Source organism: Onychomys torridus, chromosome 6 (genome assembly GCF_903995425.1).
Source record: "Onychomys torridus chromosome 6, mOncTor1.1, whole genome shotgun sequence".
Lineage (NCBI taxonomy): Eukaryota > Metazoa > Chordata > Mammalia > Rodentia > Cricetidae > Onychomys > Onychomys torridus.
The window spans coordinates 78,832,058-78,857,045 of NC_050448.1; the positions used below are offsets into that span (position 1 = coordinate 78,832,058).

Here is a 24,988-nt window from a genome sequence, read left to right on the forward strand (position 1 = left end):
AAAGAAAAGGCCTGGTCTGAGAAGACGATGCGAAATAGAAAAAGATGGCAGGAAACCCAGACTGGGAGCATGTTAGAGCCATCATGTATCTCGGTACACTACATGCATCAGAACTCAAACTTTTAAAATAAATTACAAAGGTTTTTAATGTTCAACAACTAATAATACTTTCTGTAGTAGACAACAGGGAAACGTGGAGCTTTCTGTACAAAAGAACAATTTATGCCTTTCTCACTTCGGGGCCATCTTGGCCACTGATCTTGGTTGGGGGCTGTCCTGAACCTAAGGCAGGAAGGTAGTGGCCTCAAAGAAGACTTACATCTCTGGAGTCAAGCAATTCTAGGCTCCAACAACTGCCCAGCTTTGAGGAAATCGGAAATAGAAAACTATGCATGTTGGCTAAAACTGGTGTCCATCACTACAGTGGCAATAATGTTGAATTGGGCAAAGCATGCAGAAAATACTGCAGAGTATGCACACTGGCTATTATTTGATTATTTTAAACTTAAATCTTTGATTAAAAATGTATTGCAAAATAAAATTATATTCTTAAAAGATCACACATCTACAAAAGAATATTAGGAAATTTTATAGATGATGGAAATGGTAACCATGACACTAATTACACAATGCATTTATCCAAATCAACAGAACAACAAACATAGCAAAAATATGAATTTTTACTATAAATTATACTTCAGTAAGTCTGACATTTAAAAAAAGGAAGAGTGATTTACTAATTACTCATCCAATAACAACTAGTCACAAGTTATTCAATAATATTACACTAAAACCAAATCAAAGCCAATATCACTATTACTATCCATTTACAGTATTCTATGTATAAGAACTCCCCAGGAACATGTAATTTCTAAATAAACATGTAGTTTTCCAATGGAACTCTAAATATTTCTTGCTGAATTTAAGAAAGAAGTCTTCTCAGAAGCCCCCACAATGACACAGGCTATTGTCATTATTTTTGGTTACCCAACAAAACTAGATGTTAAGAACCTATTGCCAAAGACACAACAGCTTTGGTTACAGGACATAGAAAAAATCAAGTTGAACTGATCTGAAAACTTCCTCTCTGATGACTAACTTTCATGGTGCCAAAAGGTGCTCTATGGACCTCTGAGGAAGACAAGACATCAAACGATACTCCTGTGACCAACTCTGCAGCCTACAAAACTAATCTGCCAGGCAAGATGTGCCCACAGTGTAATAGTAGCACAAAAGTTATGGATGGATTTGACATCTACTCCATAGGAAGGAATTTAGGACTGATACTATAAATCTGACCAAAAAGCCCAGACTCAGAAGGTTACAGGCCCTAGGAGGAAGACTACTACTGTTGTTTTTGCTAAATGACATGTTGTCACACTGCTTCTAAACATTTATGTTTATATCCACAGACAAATGCTGCCCTCAACCTTGGCTGGAGAAGCTTCTCTCTGCAGTGGCTAGCTGTTAATGCAGAGACTCATAACTGATCAAAGTGCTGAGAATAAGTGCTCAGCCCTAAATGGGACATTGAGATCAACAAACCTTCAGCCTCAAAGAATCAAGGAACAAAGAAAAGGGCACAGACAAATGTAAGAGCAAGAGGACGGGGAGAAATGCTGTCTTCTGAACATGACATACCATTGCACTCATGAACTCACTACAGCTATGGTTACCTGCACAGGATCAAGTCCACAAGGTCAGACAACACTCCAACAGCAGCACTTACTGAACTCAGTGGATTTTAACAAAAGAGAGGACATGAACCCACTGGGGAAGTGGGGGAGGGGAGAGTTGGGGGTTACTGAGTGAACAGAAAGGGGGATTTAGGATTTCATACAATCAAGATGCATTGTTTACATATATGAAATTGTCTAAGGAAAAAAACAAGTCTATTAAGGGGCCAGAGAGACAGCTCAGTAGTTGAGAGGATTGGCTGGTCTTTCAGAGAACCCAGGTTAGAGTCCTAGCACCCACATGACAGCACACAACAACCATCCTTAATTCCAGTTCCAGAAGATCTGATGCATTCTTCCAACATCCACAGGCACCCAACACACAAGTAGTGCACATACATACATGCACATACCTACATGCAAGCAAAACATCTATACTATAAAATAAAACTTTAACTTTTTTTTCAAAACAAGGTTTCTCTGTGTAGTCCTGGCTGTCCTAGAACTCAGTCTATAGCCCAGGCTGGCCTCAAACTCAAAGAGCCACCTGCCTCTGCCTTCCAAGTGCTGAGATTAAAGGCATACATCACCATGCCTGACTCTATACTATTTTTTTAAAAGATACTCTATTTTTAAAAAGAAAGAGGTCTTAATGATTAGGTTCAATGCCTAACTTGAAGTCTGAATCTATATCCTATCATAATTTAAGAGTATTAAAGTCTAAATCACTCTCTTCCTTAAACCAGCTCTCCTTCTCCAATATCCCTTCTTCTGTCACTCTCTGTATTTCAAGGTTGATTTACTGTTGATATTTGTGATCTTCTCTTCCCCCAAGCCACTTTGTTCTACTTATCCTGAGAAATCACTCTTCTTTAAAAATTTCCATGCTAACCCCTGTATAAACTGTCCCACACACCAGTACCAGGCTAATCATACCTCTCTTATTGATTATTTTAAAAATCTTGCTTTAAAATATTTGCCTATTTTCATTGGAATTAGAATAAAATGCAAACTTCTATGACTAGCTTTCAATTCTCCATAATCAAACCTAATCTTGTATACACCCAACTTTATCTAGATAAGTAAAATGAACTGATTTTAAAACCATAAAGAGAGAGATGTTGGGAGTAAGGATACGGAGATAACACCCTAGAAGTTTTAAAGCTTAAACAGAAGTATAAAGCCTATTCTTTTGTTTAATTTCCAACAAAACTGAACATTCATTTAATTGAGCAGTTTTTCAAGGAGTGGTTACTTAAAATGTATCATTGCAGGGGCTTGATGGTTGAAATGGACTGTCTAGGAAGTAATTACTCACAGAGATTCCCAATATTAACAGAATACATATTGAAAACATGTCTATGGTTACAAACTGGGTTCTGAAGAAGATACAATAGAGCTATCTAACTATAACTATCAAATATATCCAAGATGGGCCAGTGAGATGGCTAAGTGAGTATAGGTACTGCCAGCAAGCCAGGCCAGTGAGAGACCCTGTCTCAAAGAAGGTAAACAGAACTGAAGATGACACCTAAGGTTGTCTTTCAGTCTACATGCACATGCACACGCACACGCACACGCGCGCACACACACACACACACACACACACACACACACACACACGGAGGAAATCTAGCTCGATTGGTAGAGCACCTATCTAGCTTGCATGAGGCCCTGTGTTCAACCCCAGCATCATGTAAACTGGGCATGCTGATACATACCTGTAATCCCAACAGTCAAGAGGTGGGAATAGAAAGATTAGATATATATGGCTATATACTATATATATACATATATTTATATACATATGGCTACTTAACTATATATAAGAAGTTCAAGGCCAACAAAAGTAAATCATCTCCCAGTTCAAACATATCTCAAATAAGTTCAAGAACATTCAGTTTAATTTCCTCCTTTTACTTTTCTAATTCTTATTAACAACGAACTAAAATCTAATCATTTTTCTTTTTCCCACAAAATCTGGGTGAGTGAGCTGAAGAAAACAAAACAAACAAAACCACAGATCTCTTTTTTATTCATCTATATTCTCCTATCTTTCAACAATGTGCAAAACTACAGAACTGCCTTTCAGTTTAAAATGTATTTACTGATTAAGATAAATTGAATTTTACTCAACATTGGTAACAGATGAAGTCTATCATCAAAATCTACTGGGTAGAATCTAAACTGCTAGGCTATATACAATTAATCAGAATTAATAAATAGTACAGTATTATTTGCACACCTTGAAATTGAAAAGTATAGAAATGTAAGTTTTAATATGTTAATCTTAGAATAATCACCGAAGGAAGTAATTTTGGGGCTGGATTTTTAAGTAGTATAACAAAGTGGCCATATGATGTGCTAATAAAACGTTTGGGAAGGTAAGAGTTGAGAAAGTTGTCAAAATGTATTAAATGTTAGGACATGGTGAGCAAAAACAATGTTCTATTAGATTAATTTCCTAAAATTCAAATTCTTACAAACCAATATGTGTATATTTTATAAGAAAGTATGAACTATCAACAGAAAGAAATTAGTTTGATTTTAAACAAAACATGCTTCATATTTTTGTGCCAACTTCAAGAAGTATTAATTTCCAGGTTTAATATTGACAACCAATAACCTACTTAGTATAAACTCCATCAGGCAGAAATTAAAGTGGCATATTTCCCCACCTTAGAAAGTAAGATGTTCGTGCAAAACAGATGAAAAGTCTGTTTGCCCTTCACACTTCTGGAGCTGATTCAAGTCTGCAGACTGTGTTATATACAATGTATTATTGTTTTTAATCATCAAGGCTAAAGTTTTCCCAAGATTAAACAAATTTCTTTTTTTAAAAATTTGATCTTTAGCATTTATTATATGTTTAAACAAACACAGCAAAAGGTGAAGAGGAATTTTGAAAAAGAAGTTAAGGCTGAATTCATTGAAAGTACTGAATTTAAACTATTCCCTGATATAGCTTTGGACCTGGTATAAGGCTTGGTATACAGTAGGCATGCAAAGAAATTTGCTAATGCAAAGGCCTTGCAAAGAGAATTAATGCTGAGAAGAATTCCAAGCCACTTTCCTGAACCAACCAACCAAAAATTTCTAAATTCTGCATTATAAAGTACTTTTCCACAAGTCCTAAGTACCAGGCTAACTTTGTAATCCAACTAAATACAATCTTTTGCATTTTTGTCTTTGAAACTTGAACCCAAGATATTTTAGCCATAATACAGTTGGTAAGAAATGTGTTCTGTTTCTAAAACTCACTTGTATTCTTTGTTGGTGGTGTTGTATTTTTGCTTGTTTATTTTTTGTTTTGTTTTTGTGTTGTTATTACGGTTTTGGTTTTGGTTTTTTTGAGACAGCATTTCACATAATCTATCCTGACTTCAAACTCCCTATGCAGCCAAGGCTAACCTTGAACTGCCTCTACCTCCCAAGTGCTAGGATTACAGGCATGTGCCACAGCACCCAGCTTTCATTTTTATTCTTAATTTTAAAATATAATCAAATTAGAGTTCTATATTAATGATAAGCCACATGCTTACCATAGCTCTACCAATAGCTACTAGCTACAAGAACTTGAGCACATTTTCTTACAAACCTTAGATTTTGCACCTGCAAATTTGGAGGTGAGGTAAAGAGGGGAAAACATAGAAGCTTTCCTTTAGGAAAGGAATTGATGGCAATTTGCCTTGAAATGCATAAAAAATAAAATAGACTAATGGATGAATAAAGGGATGTATTATACATAATACAGTAAAAAAAAAAAAAAAAAAAAAAAAGCTAAATGCTGGATGTGTACATATGCCTCCCTCCCCCCGCCCATACACACACACACACACACACACACACACACACACACACACACACACACACACGGGTGGGGGTGGGGGAAATTCAACTTTGATCATTCTACCCAACCTCCAGTCTTTTCTATTCCTGAAAATGGCAACACCACCCACTTAGTTGCCCAGAGCAAAAACCTAGACATCATCCTGAACTTAAATCTTCTCCTCTCCTTACCTGTAGTTAGAGTCCTGTCATTTCCTCTTTCAAAACATGTATTTTAAATCTATCCACCACCATTTTGCTCACACTACTCTTAATAAAAACCCAATCCATCGTAATTTTCTTCTAACCTAAAAGGTCTTTCTTCCCTCTTGCCCTACTTTGAAACCTCAGTGGCTTTTTGAGGTATGCCCCCAACACTCGTTCTCCAAGTCTGTATTTTCAGTAACTTTAAGAATAAACAAAATCGGGCTGGAGAGATGGCTCAGAGGTTAAGAACACTGACTGCTTTTCCAGAGGTCCTGAGTTCAATTCCCAGCAACCACATGATGGCTCACAACTATCTGTAATGAGATCTGGTGCCCTCTTCTGGCCTGCAGTCACATATGCTATATACATAATAAATAAATAAATCTTTAAAAAAAAAAAAAAAAAGAATAAACAAAATCCAGTCTGGAGTTTTGGCTCTATGCTATGGTAAAGCACTTACCTAACCAGTCACTAAAGAGGAAGAGTAGGATACGGGGAAGGAAGGAGGGGAGTAAGAGAGGAGGAGTAAGAGAGAGGGAAGGGAAAAGAAAGAGGAAGGAAGAAAGAGGAAACGGAAACTCAAAATCCCTTCCTGTGGTTTACAGACCTCCACAAACACCTGTCTCTTTCTTCAGTCTCCAAGCCTGCACCTCATTTCCTAGATGCCGGCCACACTGGTCTTTCTGTTCCTTTACTATATTAGACTTGTATAGTGAAGAGTTTATATTATAATTCCCTCTGCCTAGCAACGTTCACATGGCAGACTTCCTTCTAGTTATTCCAACTCACAGTTCATATAAACACTCAGGAAGGCCCTAACTACCTAACTGAAATAAATGCCACATTAACAGTGCCAATGAAATCTTCATATGCACTCGAACATTTTAACACTGGATTAATAAGCAGATTTGACAATTTTCACTCAGTAAGAAATTATCCTTAGAGATCCTTTTCAAAGACCCATTTCCAATCACTTCTCCTTTTTTAAATGTGACTTTTTAAAAGGAAGGATTTATGAAATAGTCTAGTCTGATCCACTGAAACAAGGGTACCAAATAAAAGTAAAATATTGCCGTGAAACTTGGCTTCCAGAATATTTTCTAATCCAAAACTAAAATATAAATGTGTATGTATTTTCATGTATGCATATCTCAGCCAGGACCAATATAACAAAGAAGACAAGACCTCAACCTGCGGTTTCTACCTGACCCCAGAGACTGACAATTCACAATGGTAAGGAGCACTTCAATAGATTGGCGAGAGCCACATAAAGTCAGGTTCTTCTCTGGAAAGCAGAGCCGCGTGGGAGAAACAACCTGAGTAAAGAGAAAACAAAGCTGGAGAGATGAGCAGAGAGAACAGGCAGCTGATCAAAGACAGCAGGGAGGTTCAGGCTGTAAGCTGCAGACAGGCAGATCCCTGGTCTGCACTGTAAGAGTCCTTAAAGGCACAGGTTGGAGGTTCTACAGTGTTCTACAACACCCAGCACTCCCCAACTCTCCAAGCTGTGAAGCGTAGGACATGTGTACAGAAAGAAAAAAAACTATGTGCAAAGAGCTACAATTACTTCATAATGCTTATGATCAAAACTAAAATCACAAAACTTAGAAAATATAAGTAGTATCTCTTAAGAGTTTGATCTCATTCTAGTTTAAATGTATGGGGCATCTGATCTGACATGATCTCCAAAACTACAAGAACTTGAGCTGTGGGCCACATACTAATACTTAAAAATCACAAATGCCTCTCTCTGGAAAGTATTTACAGGATCAGATTTCTCCCTTACTTCTTCAGCATCTTTAACTTTATCTGTATCCCAAAAAATCTGAAGCCAAATTTATACTCCCTCTTCATGAGAAAGCACATAACCATAAATAAAATTTCAAACTGTTTCATGCAAGTTGATAACACAGAAATTCACAATTTCATATAATCCCAAGAACAGAAAGTCAAATATAGCTGAATCGCTAGAACTCTAGAATGATTCTAGAATGATTCCAATCTTGAGAAAAGGAATATGCGGCAGGTCCTTCTCCTCAGTGTTCTGCTATTAACATTACTCAGCTCTACATACAAACACCCAGTCACAGGCATTGAGAAGTCACAGCAATGACTAGATGTGACATTTCACTTCAAGTAGTGAAGGTGGCAACAGTAGTGGCTGTGTGATCTCCTTGATGGCAGTTACAGTGGTGTCTTCTAGCCACCGTGTTCACAGGCAACCTCTCACTGGCTATTTGCCCGACTGTGGCAGAAGAGGCCGCTCTCATGGTGGGTCGCAAGGTCTCCTGGAAGTCAAATCTCAGAGGCCCAGCTTCAAGTTCAGCCCTCTGTCCTTTCACAGATTCTCCGCATGACTAATAATTCCCTATATTACATCTTTCTGATTCCTGCACTGGCCCCTAGCAGGCACTACAAAGGAGTATGTAACACATTAGCTGTAGGAAGGTTTTCTTTCACATACCAACAGCCATTCAAGCTCTCATCATTCCCATTGATAATACCTGATGAATATTCTTCCCAGAAATGCCCCCGCAACTCCCCGCCTTCAGCTTTGGCTCACACACGTAAATTCTCTGTTCTCATAGACAGCCAGCTCTCCATGGTCTGAGCCATGTGCCAGTCCTGCAATCCCTGGGATCACAATTGTTCCTTTCAGTTATACAATATCCATTATAGACAAGCAAGCTTAAGCCAAAAGTGCCCCGATGGTCCAGCTCTCACTCTCCCTGAAAATTTCCAGGCAGAAAACTTACTTTCCCTAACTGTATGTCCTGTTTACCCAGAAGCGAAAACTACAAGTTGACCAAATGGGCAAGAAATAGCATTAGGAGTCTACATGACACACAGCAGCAACTGGAAGGAATCTGACTAAAAGCATTGTGAACAATTTCTTGACAAGAGAAATATTTTCTCAACGCTGAAATAACTGGAAAGAAAAAAAAACCTCCTTGGATACTCATCTGTTACATCAGCTAAAAATTTTATGATTGTTTAAATCTTAACCATAAGCTGTAGTGGTATGTCAGGCAAAAAAAAAAAAAAAAAAAAAAAATGCCCTGAAAACTTATGGCATACAAAAATTTAAATTATTTCATGTGCTCCAACTTCTGAGTTACCACTGTGTCTAACCACACTCATGAATGCAGACAGCCTCAACAAACTGGTCTAGCACATAACACTTCATTCCCAAAGAATACAGACTCCTTGAGGAATCTCAAGTTTTCATCAAATTTGTGTTTGAATTCTTATACCAGAAGCCAAAACAATAAAAGGAATGAGACGACCTGGGTTCTAGACCACACTCTGTCACTGCTAAGATTCAACGTCTTTATCTTTATACTAGGTACTGACTAGATGACGCAGCTCCTTCCAGTTGAGGATGACCTTTAAGCCCAAACAGAAAACCTAACAGCACAAAGAACAGGAGGCAGCGACACCACAGGCTGCTTTGAGCTTCCTCTTCAAAGGGTGATCTTAGTGTACAGTGCTTGCGGCCTGCAGGAGAGGTCTGCTCGAATACAATGAGTTCTTCTTTTATCTAGACTGGATATGTTTTATTAAACAAAATATACTTTGAGAAGAGTCTGCATACTTATAAAAGACCATTAATTTCAAAACATTCAATCCTAAGTTCATTATAACATTTTCTAGGCTATCAGTCTCAGGATGAGGTTGCTAACAAACACCTACATAGAAAATTTTACAGCAAGGGAATAGGAAATATAGGAAAGTACTAATTCCAGTATCAAGTATGCAGTTGTCTCAAGTAGGTTCTCTAAAAGTATCCAGGTTTTCAATATAACTGCTGAAACCATTCACTTATAAATGTAACAATAATTTAATCGAATTTTCTATTTGATTAATAATCATTATGAATAACTCTTCAGTTTAGCCAAACAAGTTAAACTGTACTACCACAAATTTTGTTTAGAAACAAAATCAAACAATGAACCTTTTATTTTAGTATTTGCCCAATGTTTTACTACATTTAACACCCACTCAATTCAAAACTGTAGGGAAAAGCAGCTTTATTCAGACATAATGAACTAATATTCTACCCAGTAAATGAAAAATGAAGGCTTAATGATGCTCCTGTTCATAGTCCTCACTGTGAGAACTTGAATGTGTCGATCTCTCTGAACCTCAGTTTCTTTGTGTATAAAGGGAGATGCAGCCCTAATTTCTTTCCAGGAAGGTATAAACGCCGCCATTTATGTCCTTATGAACCACATCAGACAGGACGACCAGTGAGCCATGACAAGGCCTCAGAGCAGAAGAGTCACATGAGATTGGCAGCACAGTAGTCGAGACATGAAAATGCCACCTAAAGGAAGCTGAGTGTCAGTTTTACTTGTCAGTACTACATCATAAGATAGCTCTGCTTAGCTCTAACTCTATTCTAAAGAAATGAAATTTTTCATTAGTTGTATTCCATCCTAAATCAAATATTTAAATTAGTGAATAGAAACATTAGCTAAAATAATAAAATTCTGACAAAATATTCTACCCAAAATTATTGAAATGGGATAAGATACAGTTCTGTAAACAGAGGTAAGAAAGAATGGATTATTGAAACATATTCTATACCTCAATTAATCAATGTGTGAAATTAATATTAAAGAACTCTAGTCATTCAGGCATCTGCAATAGAAGCAGCAATTTTCCAAATATGGCCAAAAGACATGCCTAGAGGATATAAACTAATCTGAAAAAAACGTAAGTTTCTGTTTTGACTCTTACCAGTAAATCATACCCAACCCAAAGATGTTTCATTGTTTTTGTTAGGACTTTTAGTGGGGAGAGGGATGGTAGTGGGTGCTTGGGAATTTTCTTTTCACCCCTCCCTACCACCCAGAAATTTTGTTTTTGAGTCAAGGTCTCACTCATCCCAGGGTGGCCTAAAATTTGCTACGGAGCCAACACCGACCTTAAGCTCCAGCTCCTCCTGCTACGTTCAGCCAAGTACTAGGATTGCAGACATGTGCCACCACACCCAGCTAAAGATGTTCATCTGTATATGCAATCATTGTATATGTATATTCACCAATAATCTCTGAACATTTAATGTCTATTAAAGATCTAGCTACCAGATGACATGGCACAAACCCCTCTGTGAATAAAGATTAATATTTAAATTATTGTTTTTAGCCAGGTGTGGTGTGCAGTCCTGTAATTTTATCACTCAAGAGACATAATTGCAAACAAAAAGATCATGAGTACAAGGCTGCCTGGGATAAACAGTAATAACTGTCTCAAAAAAAAAAAAAAAAAACCACTTTGTACCATAAAAGCTGAAAACATTAATACTGTAATTAGAATATAAAAACAGTATAAAATTAAAATAATTTTTAAAAACAGTGTAAAGTGAGCACCTGTCCCTCTCTTAGGCTCTCCATTCTTTCTTGAAGTATCTCCAATTGCCCAGTAGAAGCAGAGGAAAATGCAAATTTAACAAAAGAGATCACATTTTATTCTGTAATGTCTGCCAAATTGCTTTTTATAAAAAGGTACCACATTATATATTACTTTAAGTAGTGTTTCTAAGTTATGAGTCAGTAGGTTCACCTATGAGATCATACTTAAAAGGTAAAATTAGGGAACTATCTTAGGGTTGCTATTGCTATGATGAAACATGATGACCAAAAGCAACTTGGAGAGGAAAAGGTTTATTGGGCTTACACTTCCACATCACTGTTCATCACTGAAGGAAGTCGGGACAGGAACTCAAACAGAGCAGGAACCTGGAGGCAGGAGCTGATGCAGAGGCCATGGAGGGGTGTGGCTTACTGGCTTGCTCCCCATGGCTTGCTCAGCCTACTTTCTTGGAACCCAGGACCACCAGGAATGGCATCACCGAGAATGGGCTGGGTCCTAACCATCAATCACTAATTAAGAAAAATATCCTATAGCTAGATCTTAGAAAGGCAGTTTCTCAATTGAGGTTCCCTCCTTTCAGATAACTGTAGTTTTTGTCAAACTGATATAAAATTAGCCAGTACAGGAACCTTTAGAAATAATGCCAATAATGATACTGTCTCAATTTATGTCTAAAAAGACCATTGCTTTAAAAGCAAAACACCGAGAAGCAATTAGTTTAGAATTTAATTTCCAAAATGGATAATAATATGAAGTTTTAAAACTTGATTTTTGAACCAGATTAACAATCATTTTCTCACTACCAAAGTTATTAAATGATCCTCCAAAGTATCCCATTTACTTTAGAACAAGAAGCACTGGTTTGGAGAGTCTCTGATATTGTATGGCTTTTGCTTTTAGTTTTGCTTTTGAGTGAGAACACTTGCCAAGCAGTATGTCTTGGTCAAACATATCCAAGCATCAGCACCTCAATTTTCTAAGCAACTAAATGTTTTTAAAAAATTGTTATTTCAGGAAGCCAGGTGCAGTTAGAAGCTAACCTAGTCTGCATAGCGAGTTCCAGGCCAGCCAGGGCTAAAATGGTGAGATACTATCTCAAAAGAGAGCTAGGGATCTGGAGAGATTGCTCAGTGGTTAAGAACACTGGGCACTCTCCCAGAGGACCCAAATTCAATCCCCAGCACCCACATAGCAGCTCATAACTTTCTATAATTTCAGTCTTAGGGGATCTGACACCCTCTTCTGGCCTCTTTTGACACCAGGCATGCAGCATGGTGCACAGAAAAACATACAGGCAAAATACTCATACATATAAAAATAACTTTTCTATAATTTATTTTTATTTTATATGTATTGGTGTTTTTGCCTCCATGTATGTCTGTGTGAGGGTGATGGATCCCCTGGAACTGGAGTCACAGATAGTTGAAAGCTGCCATGTGGGTGCTAAGAATTGAACCCAGGTCCTCTGGAAGAGCAGTCAGTGCTCCTAACTGTTGAACTGTCCCTCCAGCCAAAAAGTATTGCATATGTGTGTGTGTGTGTGTGTGTGTGTGTGTACAGCTACATGTTTGTAGCTGTCAGAGGACAATTTAAGGGGGAGCTGGTTCTTTCTACCATTTGGGTACCAGGGATCAAATTCACAGGCTTGTTGGGAAGCACTTTCACCAGCTGAGATATCTCGCCAGCCAAACATCTAAATTTTTATATAAAAGCAGTTTTCCGATTTAAAAACATCGAATGCAAAAACACTTGAGCAAATTATTTGATAAAATCAGTCTCAACTTTGCTCCACAACGTCTATGTAGTTTTTGTTTGTTTGCTGTTATTTAAATTAGTTGTACATCAACTAGGTCCAGCTGTGTGCTTAAAAGTAGCAGATATTAAGTATTTTAAAAGAGGCCACATCCCATGTTGTCTGCTTAGCATCCCTTCCTTTGAGAAACTCCCTCCTCTCTCTCCCATTCTTGCAGTTCTGCTTTAGTGATATTGTGCTATCTATACCTAGCTGCAAGAATGGACATGTTATCCCAGCCTGTCCAATCACTGTACACAACTGCCCTCTCTTTACAGCAATAGCTCAAAGAGATGAGCACAGAGTATATCAAAGTCCCTCCATGGTTTGTTATTGGACACCATAAGAAAAGATGAGAAGCTTTAATGACCCTTATTTCTTTTTTTAATTAAGAAAATTTTTTTCATTCATTTTACACACCAATCCAAGATCCCTCTCTTCCCTCCTCCCACCCCCTCAGACTTCCCCCTAACCCACTCCCCACTCTCCCCCACAAGAAGGCAAGGCCTCCCATGGGAAGGCACATCTAGTGGAGCCAAGTCCAAGCCCTTCCCCCTGCCTCAAGGCTGTACAAGCTGTCTCATTACAGGTAGTGGGTTCCAAAAAGCCCCCTCATGCACCAGGGAAGGATTTTGATTCTACCACCGGGGGGGCCCCCCAAGGAGATCAAGCTACACAATTGTCTTGACATGCAGAGGGCCTAGTCCAGTCCCATGCAGGCTCCACAGCCATTGATCCAACTTTCATGAGTTCCCACTACTTTGGTTTGGTCGTCTCTACAGGTTTCCCCATCACAATCCTGATGCACTTGCTCATAGAATCCCTCCTCTCTCTCCTACTGGATTCCTGGAGCTCTGCCTGGTGTTTGGCTGTAGATCTCTGCATCTGCCTCCATCAGTTATTGGAGAAAAGTTCAATGATGACTATTAGGGTATTCACCAATCTGATCACTGAGACAAGCCAGTTCTGTTCAGGCACCCTCTCCACTATTTCTAGTAGTCTAAGCTTGGGTCATCCTTGGGGATTCCTGGCAAATTCCCTAGCACCAGGTTTCTCTCTCTCCCCAAGATATCTCCCTCCATCATGGTATCTCTCTCATTGATGGTCAAGCTGGAACAAGGATGAAGTGGGAAAACAATGGCTCTTATTTCTAAAGGGTTCAGAGCTTCTTTTCTTGTCTGTCTTGCTACAGAATTCTCAAAATTGGCATGTGCATTAAGTTTTATTTTTGTTGATGTTGTTTTTTTTTTTAATGTTTCCTGCTGAGATCTAAGCCATTTATCACAAGTTTCCTGTGCATAATTAGTTTGGATGATTAGATCCAAACAGCAATATTTCTCTAGGACTACTCTATTCAAGCACAGTTTTAAAACCCTTTTATCAAAAGAAAAAAATAAAGCTATTCTATTTAAGTTCATAAAATAAAGTATTTGCTAATAAAAAATTGTTTTCTTCCCTTAGTGTATTTTCAATTCATAAAACTACTTTATTAAATATCATCATGTACAGTAAAATTCAATTTTTATAGTCATATGTATAGCCAGCCCCTCACAATCTTTCTATAAGGAAAATAATTATATGTTTAAAACTCTCTGCAAAAAACACAGCAATAACAAAGAGGGTAAGACGCCAGAATTGTTAAATAGATCAGTTACTACTCATATTGCAAATCCAAGACATTAAGAAAGTATCTTAATTAGGGTTCTACTGCTGTGATAAAACCCCAAGAAACTTGGGGAGGGACGGGATTATCTCAGTTTATAGTTCCATAGCACAGTTCATCACTGAGGAAAGTCAGGACAGGAACCTGGAGCAGGAACTGATGCAGAGGTGATGGGGGAGTGCTACTTACTGGCTTGCTCCTCCCAGCTAGCTCAGTTTGCTTTCCTATACTGCCCAGGACCACCAGCCCAGGGGTGGCACTGCCCTCGGTGAGTTGGGCCCTCCCACATCCATCTTCAATCAAGAAAATGCACCACAGGCTTTCCCACTGGCCAATCTGATGAGGCATTTTCTCAACCGAGGTTACCTCTTCACAAGTGACTCCAACTTTTGTCAAACAGGCATAAAACTTCCCAGCACAGAAAGGATATTCTAAACAGAACAGACCCTAATAATTAATTTAAGGCAAAATTTCTAATTCCATCCTACTCTGTGATAAAATAAAACAAAAAACTTTCCAACTAAATTATAGCAGGAAAATTTAACTCATTTTTTTCTTTTGATGACCCAATGAATTTCATTAGGGCTGCTTATAGAAACATGGATGAGAGACTGTTTACAAGACCACAGGCATGAAGAATGTCTCTGCATTACTTAGCAACCATTAGGTTTGTATATATCCTCAGGAAGGGGAAAGGCCTCCAGAGCTCCTCCCTGACCACAATCAGATGCAGTCAAGCTCAATCTTATGCAGATCTCGTACAGATAATCACAGATGCTGCTATGAGTTCAAGGGTACAATGCTATGCAGTAACAAGATGTTAGCATTCTATACCAAGCCCCCACTTTCTCTGGCTCTTACATTCTCTCTGCCTCTTCTTACACTATGTTCTCTGAGCCTTGGAAGGGGTGATGCATATAAACATATGCATGTATGCATATATGTCCCATTTATGGTTGCACATAATCATCACATGTTATCATTTTGAACAGTTATGAGTCTCTGCAGTCATCACTGTCCATAGCAAAAAGAAGCTTCTCTGAACAAAGTTGATAGTATCATTAACTATGTAACCCTTTACATTTCTGAACCTCTAAACAATATCTCTAATACATGTTAATAAAACAAAGAAACTAAATCTATTAACACAGACTACCCTTTTTTAGGTGCCTAGATTACGTCATAACTGAAATTTACGGTCTGCAAAATGCAATCTATATTCTCTTGGACATGTCAGAATGACTGAAACGGTAGGGAGCTTGCTCCTCAGAACCACAGTGCTACAGCCACTAGCTGCATAAAATTACTGGGATAATAGAGAAATAAAGATATTAATGATGCCAACCTTGTCACTAGAAGCCAAATCACTGTGACTTAGTCAAGAATAAGATGGAATCTGTTTTCAGTTCCCTTTTCACTACACTAGCAAACTGTGTTTGCCCATAAAACTTGTTGGGCTTCCAAAGCAACCCAAATAAGCTTATAATCCATAAACAATCAGAACTAATGGTAATATTTCAAGTACATTATGGGCAAATTAAGAATACTCGTGGTACTATATTATGAGTTGAATGAGACTAAACTAAAGATAGAAATACCATTAAACACCTCAATAGCATTATTACTAGGAGAAAATACATTTAAGTTAAGAATTGAGAGAACATTATCAACAATAATTCAGAATACAATTATCTCTATATTTAAACAATATATATAATTTCCCCTCTAATTCCAATTATCATATAATACTATATAATAATATTATTTGTGCATTTGTACTAAGTGGTTTTTATACCTTTTTTTGAGACAGGGTTTCACTATGTAGCCCTGGCTGTCCTGGAACTCACTCTGTAGACCAGGCTAGCCCCATACTCAGAGAGATTTGCCTGCCTTTGCCTCCCAAGTGCTGGGATTAAAGGCATGTACTACCACCACCCAGCTTAAGTAAAATGTTTTTAATATACACACATATAAAAACCATTGCAATGAAACAATAGATATTTAGATATTTACAGAGTAAACATTCTTGCCCTGTGTTTTTCTCATCTTATCTACTACTAAAAAATGTCATTCTTCAACTAAACCAAAATCTATCTACCTTTCAAAACCAAGATATTCAGATTTTTTTCCGAATTCTTTCCCCAACCAGCCAAGTCAGAAAATAAGGACAAATGAACAGGACTCTATTAAAACAAAAACAAATGAAACCTTTCTCTTATTTCATATACACATCCAAAGTTTCACTATTGATACCACATGACAATAATTTCTTAAAATTCTATTTTGCAAGCAAATCACTTAATGCGGTGTTCAACCAAAACACAGCAGCAATTCCAACATGGGTGGCATGGGAGCCTCATTCCAAAAGTGGTCCAAACATCACTTGGTGAGCAACTTAAGGACTTTTAAAAAGACACTTTGATTTATTTGATTCCCCACCACCACTACCTTTTTTTAGTGTATTAAGGAGCCAAAAATCCTTACTAAGATATCCTCATTCTCTTTTTTCCTCTCTCCCTCCCTCCCCTCCCTCTCCTTCTCATTGAGATAGGGTCTTACTATGTAAATCAGGCTGGCTTTGAAGTCTCAATGCTCCCACCTCAGACTATCAAGGAGCTAGACTCAATGGAGCCCACTACCACATCTAGCTCAAAGTAACTTTTTAAAACAGAGTTTAGTTTTCACCAAATTCCATATTAAATATTACCTGAGGGGTTTTAAATAGTAAGGAAAACGATGAAATAAATAAAAAACCTTTCCTACAAGAATCCCTTTCCAGTGACTCACTCGGCTCTTAGGATTTTGTATGCTTATTAAACATGCCATTTCTGACTCATTTGACAAGGCCAGTGCTAGCCGCGTGGAGACATCATTAGGTGTCTGAGGAGGGAGCATGTTCAGTAAGCCAATTTTTCACTTTCTCTTTATACTCTAAAAGAAGCAGTGTTCCATGGGAAACTTTCGGAATAATATTGGTTTTTTCAGGGCAGGAAGTGTAGTGAGCGGGTTTGCCTTCCTTCCACCACACACAAGTCTCCAAAGCACTGCTCCACACTGCACAGCAGCAGCTCACCACCCCTCAGGATCAATCTTACATTCAGACTTTCCCTACCAAAATGCAGTATTTGAAGAAATACATTTCTCAACATTTCAGGATACATTTTGAAAAAGTTGGAGGCTGGAGAGATGGCTCAGCAGCTAAGAAATGCTCTTCCAGAGGTCCTGAGTTCTACTCCCAGCAACCACATGATGGCTCACAACCATCTATAGCGGGATCAGATGCCCTCTTCTGGCATAGAGGCGTACATGCAGATAGAACACTCACATACATTAAATAAATAAATAAATAGATAAATAAATAAATAAATCTTTAAAAAAAAAAAAAAAAGAAAGAAAGAAAAGAAAAAGTTAACTCAAGCTAACACAGTTGTAGTCTTTAATACCAAAACTTACCTTTTGTTAAATCACAAAGGGCAAGAAATTCACTTTAAATCAGTAGAGTTGATAAAGAATATAAGAGTGGTTCAAAAATGAAATTATTGAAGCTGGGTGGTGGCGGTGGTGGCATACACCTTTAATCCCAGCACTTGGGAGGGGGAGGCAGAGGCAGGCGGATCTCTGTGAGTTCAAGGCCAGCCTGGTCTACAGAGTGAGTTCCAGGACAGCCAGGAATGCACAGAGAAACCCTGTCTCGAAAAACCAAAAGAGAACGAAAGAAAAAAATTAAGTTATTGGGTGTAGTGGCACACATTTTTCATCCAAGCTCTCAGGAGTTAGGACAGGAGGACTGCCCACAAGTTCAAGGCCAGCCAGGGATGTATATCAAGAAAAAGCCTGTCAAAAAAAGGAAGAGAATAGAAGAGGAAGAGGGAAAAAGAGGATGCGGAAGGGAAGAGACTATTCTTCTATAAAACAGTCCAAAGACACAAAACACTGAGTACCCACAAAATTTCAAAAAGGACTTGGGGGGGGGATTAGATTAAAGACACTATATGACATTATTCACCTGAAGATTAGGCACTAACTTTATAAATCAGATACTCAAACAAATTTAGATGTGTTTTACCATGAGTTTACATAAATTAGAGAACAAACTTTTAAGAATAACAAGTAGTTTTATAAAGTATTCTCCGCAGAGGAAAAATAACATGTATTTCCAGAAACACAGTGTTGTATTGCTGTGTTCCATGAAATTCAGTTTTAGCAATGACTTGTAAAAAAAAAACAACAAAAAAAAAAAGTAACCTGAAAATTTAAAGGGTCAAATATTAAAGTTGTATTTGTAACATGACAGCAAGAAATTAAAGGTTTTCTAAAAGACATCAACCTAGGCAAGACTATCTAAAGTTAAGGGGAATGCGTTGGCTAGTTTTATGTCAACATGGCACAAGACATGGTCATTTAAAGGGAGGGAACCTCAATTGAGAAAACAGCTCCATAAAATCAGGCTGTAGGCATTTTCTTGATTGGTGATTGATTGGGAGGGCCCATCCCATTGTGGGTGGTACTATCCCTGGGATGTTGGTCCTGGGTTTTATAAGAAAGCAGGCTGAGCAAGCCATGAGAGCAAGCCAGTAAGCAGCACCCCTCCATGGTCTTTCCATCAGCTCCTGCCTCCAGGTTCCTGCCCTGTTTGAGTTCCTGTCCTGACTTCCTTCAATGATCAATCCGGTGATGTGGAAATGTAAGCCCATCCTTCCCAAGTTGCTTTGGCCATGGTATTACATTATAGCAATGATAAGCCAGAGGCAGGGGACATCAATCAGTGAGGCAACCAGAATGATAAACTAGAAAAGTAATCAAATTAAATACGTGAGAGGTACTTGGATATAGTAATCCTACAAAGTAATATAGAAAAAGGTTTTAAGTATAAAGACGTTAACAGCACACCAGTTGTTGCAGCATACATTTCCTGGTTAATCATAGAAATCCTGAACCTGAACCACTAAACTAAGACCTGGGGGGGGGGGGGGGGGGGGCGCACCACGGCTACCTAAAATCCTAAAAAGCAAGAATGTTTCAAGTGAAGGTTTACCCAAATTTGATACAACTGTCTAGAACAAAAGGGCTGCCTCACCAATCTCCAGTCTCTGCCCGCTAATAAAGATTGAATATTTGATGGCGTTACTAACCTAACAGTTAAGTCTTATTTCTTTTGCTCGTCTCTTGTTTGGATATTAAACCACTTAAGCCAAATTCAATGATGTTCCAACTTACCCACTACACTGAAAACTAACAAAATTATCCAAGAGTTGAGAAGTAAAACAGAGTTCTTTATTATTTGCATTATCATACACATTCCTTACTTTACAGCATCTAGTAAAGCATCTTCACTAAAGGGGAATGGATTTCTAGGAGTGAGTTCATTTTAACAAAATTCCTTTGGACACTAGAGTCCCTGAGTCGGTGGTGAGCATTTTTACCTGCATTTAATTAACATGCTACAGACTCTGTTTCAAATTAGTTGTTAAACACACAGCTAACTACATTAAACACAGCGTTCCCTGTGATTTTCATCCCTAGACACAGTGTAGAGTTAACGCAGTCCAATGCATTGTGTGCATAATAAAGCAGCACACAATGAGTTCACGTACTTATAGACTATAATGCAATACTTAATCTTTAACTGTAGTAAAATCTGTGTAACTTACAACTGATGAATATTTATAAGTGCACTAATAAGCAAATACTTGTTTTCTAAAACTCTACACATTCACAGTTGAGGGAATTTTAGAACAAAATTAACTAATTATCATAGTAATCCAAATAAAAATTGTTTAAGAATACACTCTGATGACAAATCACAGGCACTTGTGCTAGAGACAGGACTATACCATAAAAAAAGTTTCACCAGTGGTCCAAAGTTCAAATTCAAATGACAACTTTTCTCTTGTAGAAAACACTAACAAAACAAAAAGGAAAGCACAGACCACAGTTCAGAAGCTGGTAACTAATTGGGCCAAGCAACAAATGGGGCTAAAGAGTAACCTATAAGTGTTGACGGTGTGCTAAGTACTGTACTGACACTAAAACACTAACCCCAACGGAGAAGGATACAAATTTTAAGGAGCTATTTTCAATTACTCATTAAAAAGGATAACAAATGAAAACAAATACAACTCTAAATGAAAAGTGAAGAAAATCTGAAAGAAGATATACTTAAGTTCCCATGTTAATAGCACTGGCAGGGCTCCCCGAGCATCCCCAGGATGAAAGGGGCTGAAGTAAGGAAGTAGGGTTGCCGCAGCCATGTCTACAGCCCAGCTCATCCTCCTGCCACAAAGTGTCAGAAGACAGTATGAGACCATTCCTCACCATCATGGCGTCTTACAGAAATGGCCACTTTTTTATTCTTTTACTGCATTAGCTTCATAAATGACTGTCAAGAATGCAGTTTAATGAAGACTCACCAGTCAAGAGTGCTATATCTACTGTATAACGCTTTAAATTAAAGTTTTGCCTCTTTCACAAAGTTTAGATAAAATGGGAGTGGGGGCAGTGGGAGTTTCTTTTTAGAACACCTTACACTGTATTTTCATGCTTTTCTAAACAAATCACAACCATACAGAATCCAGACTCCTCTCGAGATACTTGTGCTGTTCTTAACAACATCCAAAGTTCTACAAATAACCTCTTCAAGTTCTCAATTTCTAGTACTTAAAGATTGTATTTAACTTACAAAACCCTTGGTATTTTATTATAAATGCTGCTTTTAAGCAAAAACATTTAAGAAAGTCATTTAATATACTACCTAACAAATATTTTTCATCATAATTGGCTTAGAACAGTTTCAAATCCCAGATGACACAAAAATAGTGGTATCCACTACAAATTATCAATGCTGAGCACATTTTAAAAAGCAAGCACAACATTCAGAATTGTTATAAATAAGATGTATTGCAGCCATTAATAGCAGTTATTCCTTTTATTTGGGCTAAATATTTAAAGTAGGATAGGGTCATTGATTGCCAAGAAGGCAAAATTTTATTAATACAAAAATTCTGACTATATTCTGGGGTACAGAATACTCGATCAATATAGTTAACTAACACTAATGTATAACACTCTAAACACTGAAATATTTTCTCCAATTTAATGTGAAAGTTGAAAAGTGTGTAACATGTAAACCAGAATATTAAGGAGCCACACTCTCTGGTCTTTTAAAAGAATCACAATGATTTGGAATACACCAGCTTCCTCAACTACCTATCAACTTTATGGCTGTTTTTTAAACAGTTCTTCTCTCAGTAATGCCCCAAGTGATCAAAACAAAACAGAGCAATGATGCACATGTTCTCATCATTTGCTGGCTCATGGGGTTTTATCTAAGTCAGTGGTTCTCAATCTTCCTAATGCTGTGGCCCTTTAATACAGTCCCTCATGTTGTGGTGACCCCCCCAACCATAAAACGACTTCATTTCTACTTCATAACTATAATCTTGCTACTGTTACAAATCATAATGTAAATATCTAATATGCAGGATAACTTATATTCAGACACCCCAAGGGGTCAGGTTGAGAACCACTGATCTAAGTAGCTAGTAAATGTTTTTGTATATTTTTAATGTTACAAACAGTAACCAACAGGCCAAACTACAGCCCCAAAAGTCTTCCCTCCACCCTTCACATATGGTTGTAGAAGAATTAAGAACCTTTCAATCCTCAAAAGCATAAAGAAAAGGTTGTTTACAGTTACAAAGTTCTAAAAATTAACAGTAAGAAAAACTCACAAAAACACAAATCTTAAAATAGCTATGAAAGGATAGTAAAGAACCTTCATTTAAGATAGTAAGACTGTGTTACCCACAATACACATCTACTGCCCCAAACCATCAGTTGCAGTTAGCTCAAGGACTTCTAAAGAGAGATTCCTAAAGTGAGCTGAAGAAGAGGAAGAGGGAGAGAGCATATTAAATTTTCTCTAGAAATTTCTAGCGTTTTGTAGTGAAAGGGAAAAATCCAAAAATCAAGCCAGGCAGCCCCATATGTTCAAATGCATCTACGTTCAGTAGAAACAATTTGATTTCTAATAACAATTAATCATAATTATCTTGCCTGTAACCATCTCAGAAGCCAGAACCACATTTTCCCAATACCGAAAGGACCAACAATGTTCTCACTTACAAATTCGTAAGAAAACTTACTACATACTACCAGACCAGACTGTACGCAGTCTGATCAATGCTTTCCAACTAGCGAGCATGCATGCCATAAGCGTAACGTGCCTTGCAGCACATTTTACGAGCATCATCAAAGACACCAGAGCAACAAGGGTTCTTTTTTTTACCCAACGCTTCAACAAATTCTGTAGATTCGAAAGCTTTACAAAAGCCTTTGCTAGGCTGGGCACCTAGGTCTTCCTTCCAAACCCAGACTACACAACAGCTCCACTGCCACATACCACACGTTGTACCTCATCGGTACCCAGCAGACACCTGAGCCACCGAGACCCACAGAGTTGGACTGTCAGCTCCCAGACGTCTGCGGTTGTGCACGGCGCACCGGACCAGCTGAGCCCTCCCGGGAGGTTTCAGTGCAAACCTCCGTACTCGATCCAGCGACGAGTCTCCACAGTAAAGCCCTTTCTCCCCGTTACTAGACGCAGAACCGTTCCAAAGAAAAGACTACCACGCTAGGACCTTTTCCACTAAGGGGAGCAAAAATGGATGGCCTTCTCTAGGCAAAATAATGATGATGATGATAATAATAATAATAATAATAATAATAATAGAAACTCTAGTTTGCAGGGGGAGGGGGGGAAGCCCGAGCTGGATTAAGAAAGCCAGATCCTAGATGCAATTCCCTGACAGCCTACACAGCTGTCGGTTCGATCCGAGCTCAGTTTTACCAGCCGCAAAATGGGAAACCCGGGCGCCGCCGCCTCCTCCCCCCTCCCCCTCCCCAGGGAGTCGGGACCGAGAGGACCCGGGTCCCCAAGCCGACAGCTTACCTGGCTTCACGGTCTTGAGACGGATGGGCTCGCGGAAGTGGCGGATGACAGCCAGGGTGTCCCGGTTGGTGAGCCCACTGACCGGGGTCCCGTTCACCTCCAGCAGCACATCGCCCGGACTGGGCGCCTTGCCCGAGACCACGCAGCAGGTGCCTCCGCCGCCACCAGGCTCGTCGCGGAGCCGCCCCAGGTAGGGGAACTCGCCGCGCTCGGCGCCGCCGCGGATCTCCGCGCCCAAGTCGCCCGGGGGCCCGGCCCAGGACACCGCACACTCCTGCACCTTGCTGAGCCAGTGCTTCTTCTTCTTCAACGTCTTCGACATCCCGACCTCCGCTGCACCATGGGGAGCCCCCGCGCGGGCGGCCGCGGTGCCGCTCCGGGCCCCGCGCACAGCCCGGCCAGAGGGGCCCCGCCGCTGACCCCCTGCCTCAGCCCGCCGGCCGCGCGCCGCCGCGGGCCGCCCCTCACGCGGGCCGCCGAGCAGAGCCGGAGGGAGCGCGCGCCCCGCGGGCGGCGCCGGCGGGGTCTCTCCGGGCGGGGTCAGCGCCGACGGCCGGGGCTGGGCGCCCGCGCGGCGGGAAAGGCTGAGGCAAAGGGGCGGGAGCTGAGGGAGCAGCTGGGACGCGGAGCTCCGTCCGGGACGCGCGCACAGAGCTTGGTCGCCCGCTGGAGCGCGGCCGCTGCGGAGCGGGAGCGACGAGACCAACGCCTGCCCCAGCTGCCAGGAAACTGGCGCTTTCAAACCCGCCGCAACCTCCTCCCCGCTTGGCCCCTCCCCGGCCCTCGCCGGCCCGGCCCCGCCCCCTCCCGCAGCGCAGCGCCCGGCGCGCTGTCGTCACCAGCCTAGCTCTGAAGGACGCACCCAGCTCTCGACTCGGCACGGTGGATTGGGTTCCGGCAGGCTAGGGGGAGGGACCTCAGCGGGAATGCTGATTCTGATTGGTTGTAAGGAGTAGAAGAGGCGGGCCCTAGAATGACTGAAGTTTAGAGAGGGAGGGAAAAAAAGAAGTTTAGAGTATGAGGGAGGGAGAAAGGGAGGGGGAGAGAGAGGGCTGGTCTGGGAGCGGGCACAGGTCGTCAGGCCGGGAGAAGCCCTCCGCCCAGGGCCTAGAGCCAAGGGAAACGCGGATGCAGAAAGGGACCCAAGTCCCCAAGGTGGGGGCGTGTCCACACGGGCAGGGGGCGGGGCCTCGGAGCCTAAGCCGCAGGGCTAGCCCGGGAGTGCTTGGATCTGGCGAGCCCAGTCGGCAGCTACCCGGAGCAGCCGGGCCTCTAAACGGATTCGACCGATTTGTGTTCGTTTATTTGTTCAACAAACGTTCCTGAACGATCCATTGTGGCGTGGGATTCGGAGTCTGGTTATGAAGGGTAAACTACCACTTGGCACTTGACTGCTGGGTGATCTTGGGCAAGTTAGACAGCCTGTCTGAAACAAGCATCTCCAGCTTTGAGAGTGAAGAACCTTACACTAGCCACTGGGCTCCAAGAATGAA

At 40.0% G+C, this 24,988-nt stretch overlaps 1 protein-coding gene across 3 annotated transcripts in view; it reads right to left on the bottom strand.

The window, feature by feature from the left end:
- Window positions 1-24,260, bottom strand: part of Magi3 (membrane associated guanylate kinase, WW and PDZ domain containing 3) — a 220,726-nt gene extending 196,466 nt beyond the window's left edge. For 2 of the 3 annotated variants that reach the window (XM_036189430.1, XM_036189427.1), the window contains exon 1: window positions 23,496-24,259. In XM_036189430.1, the coding sequence (XP_036045323.1) occupies window positions 23,496-23,817 (322 nt within the window). In that variant the 5' untranslated portion in view covers window positions 23,818-24,259. Of the gene's footprint in view, window positions 1-23,495 lie in introns of all 3 variants that reach the window. The other variant, XM_036189431.1, reaches the window with a different exon arrangement.
- Between the last annotated feature and the right edge of the window lie 728 nt (window positions 24,261-24,988).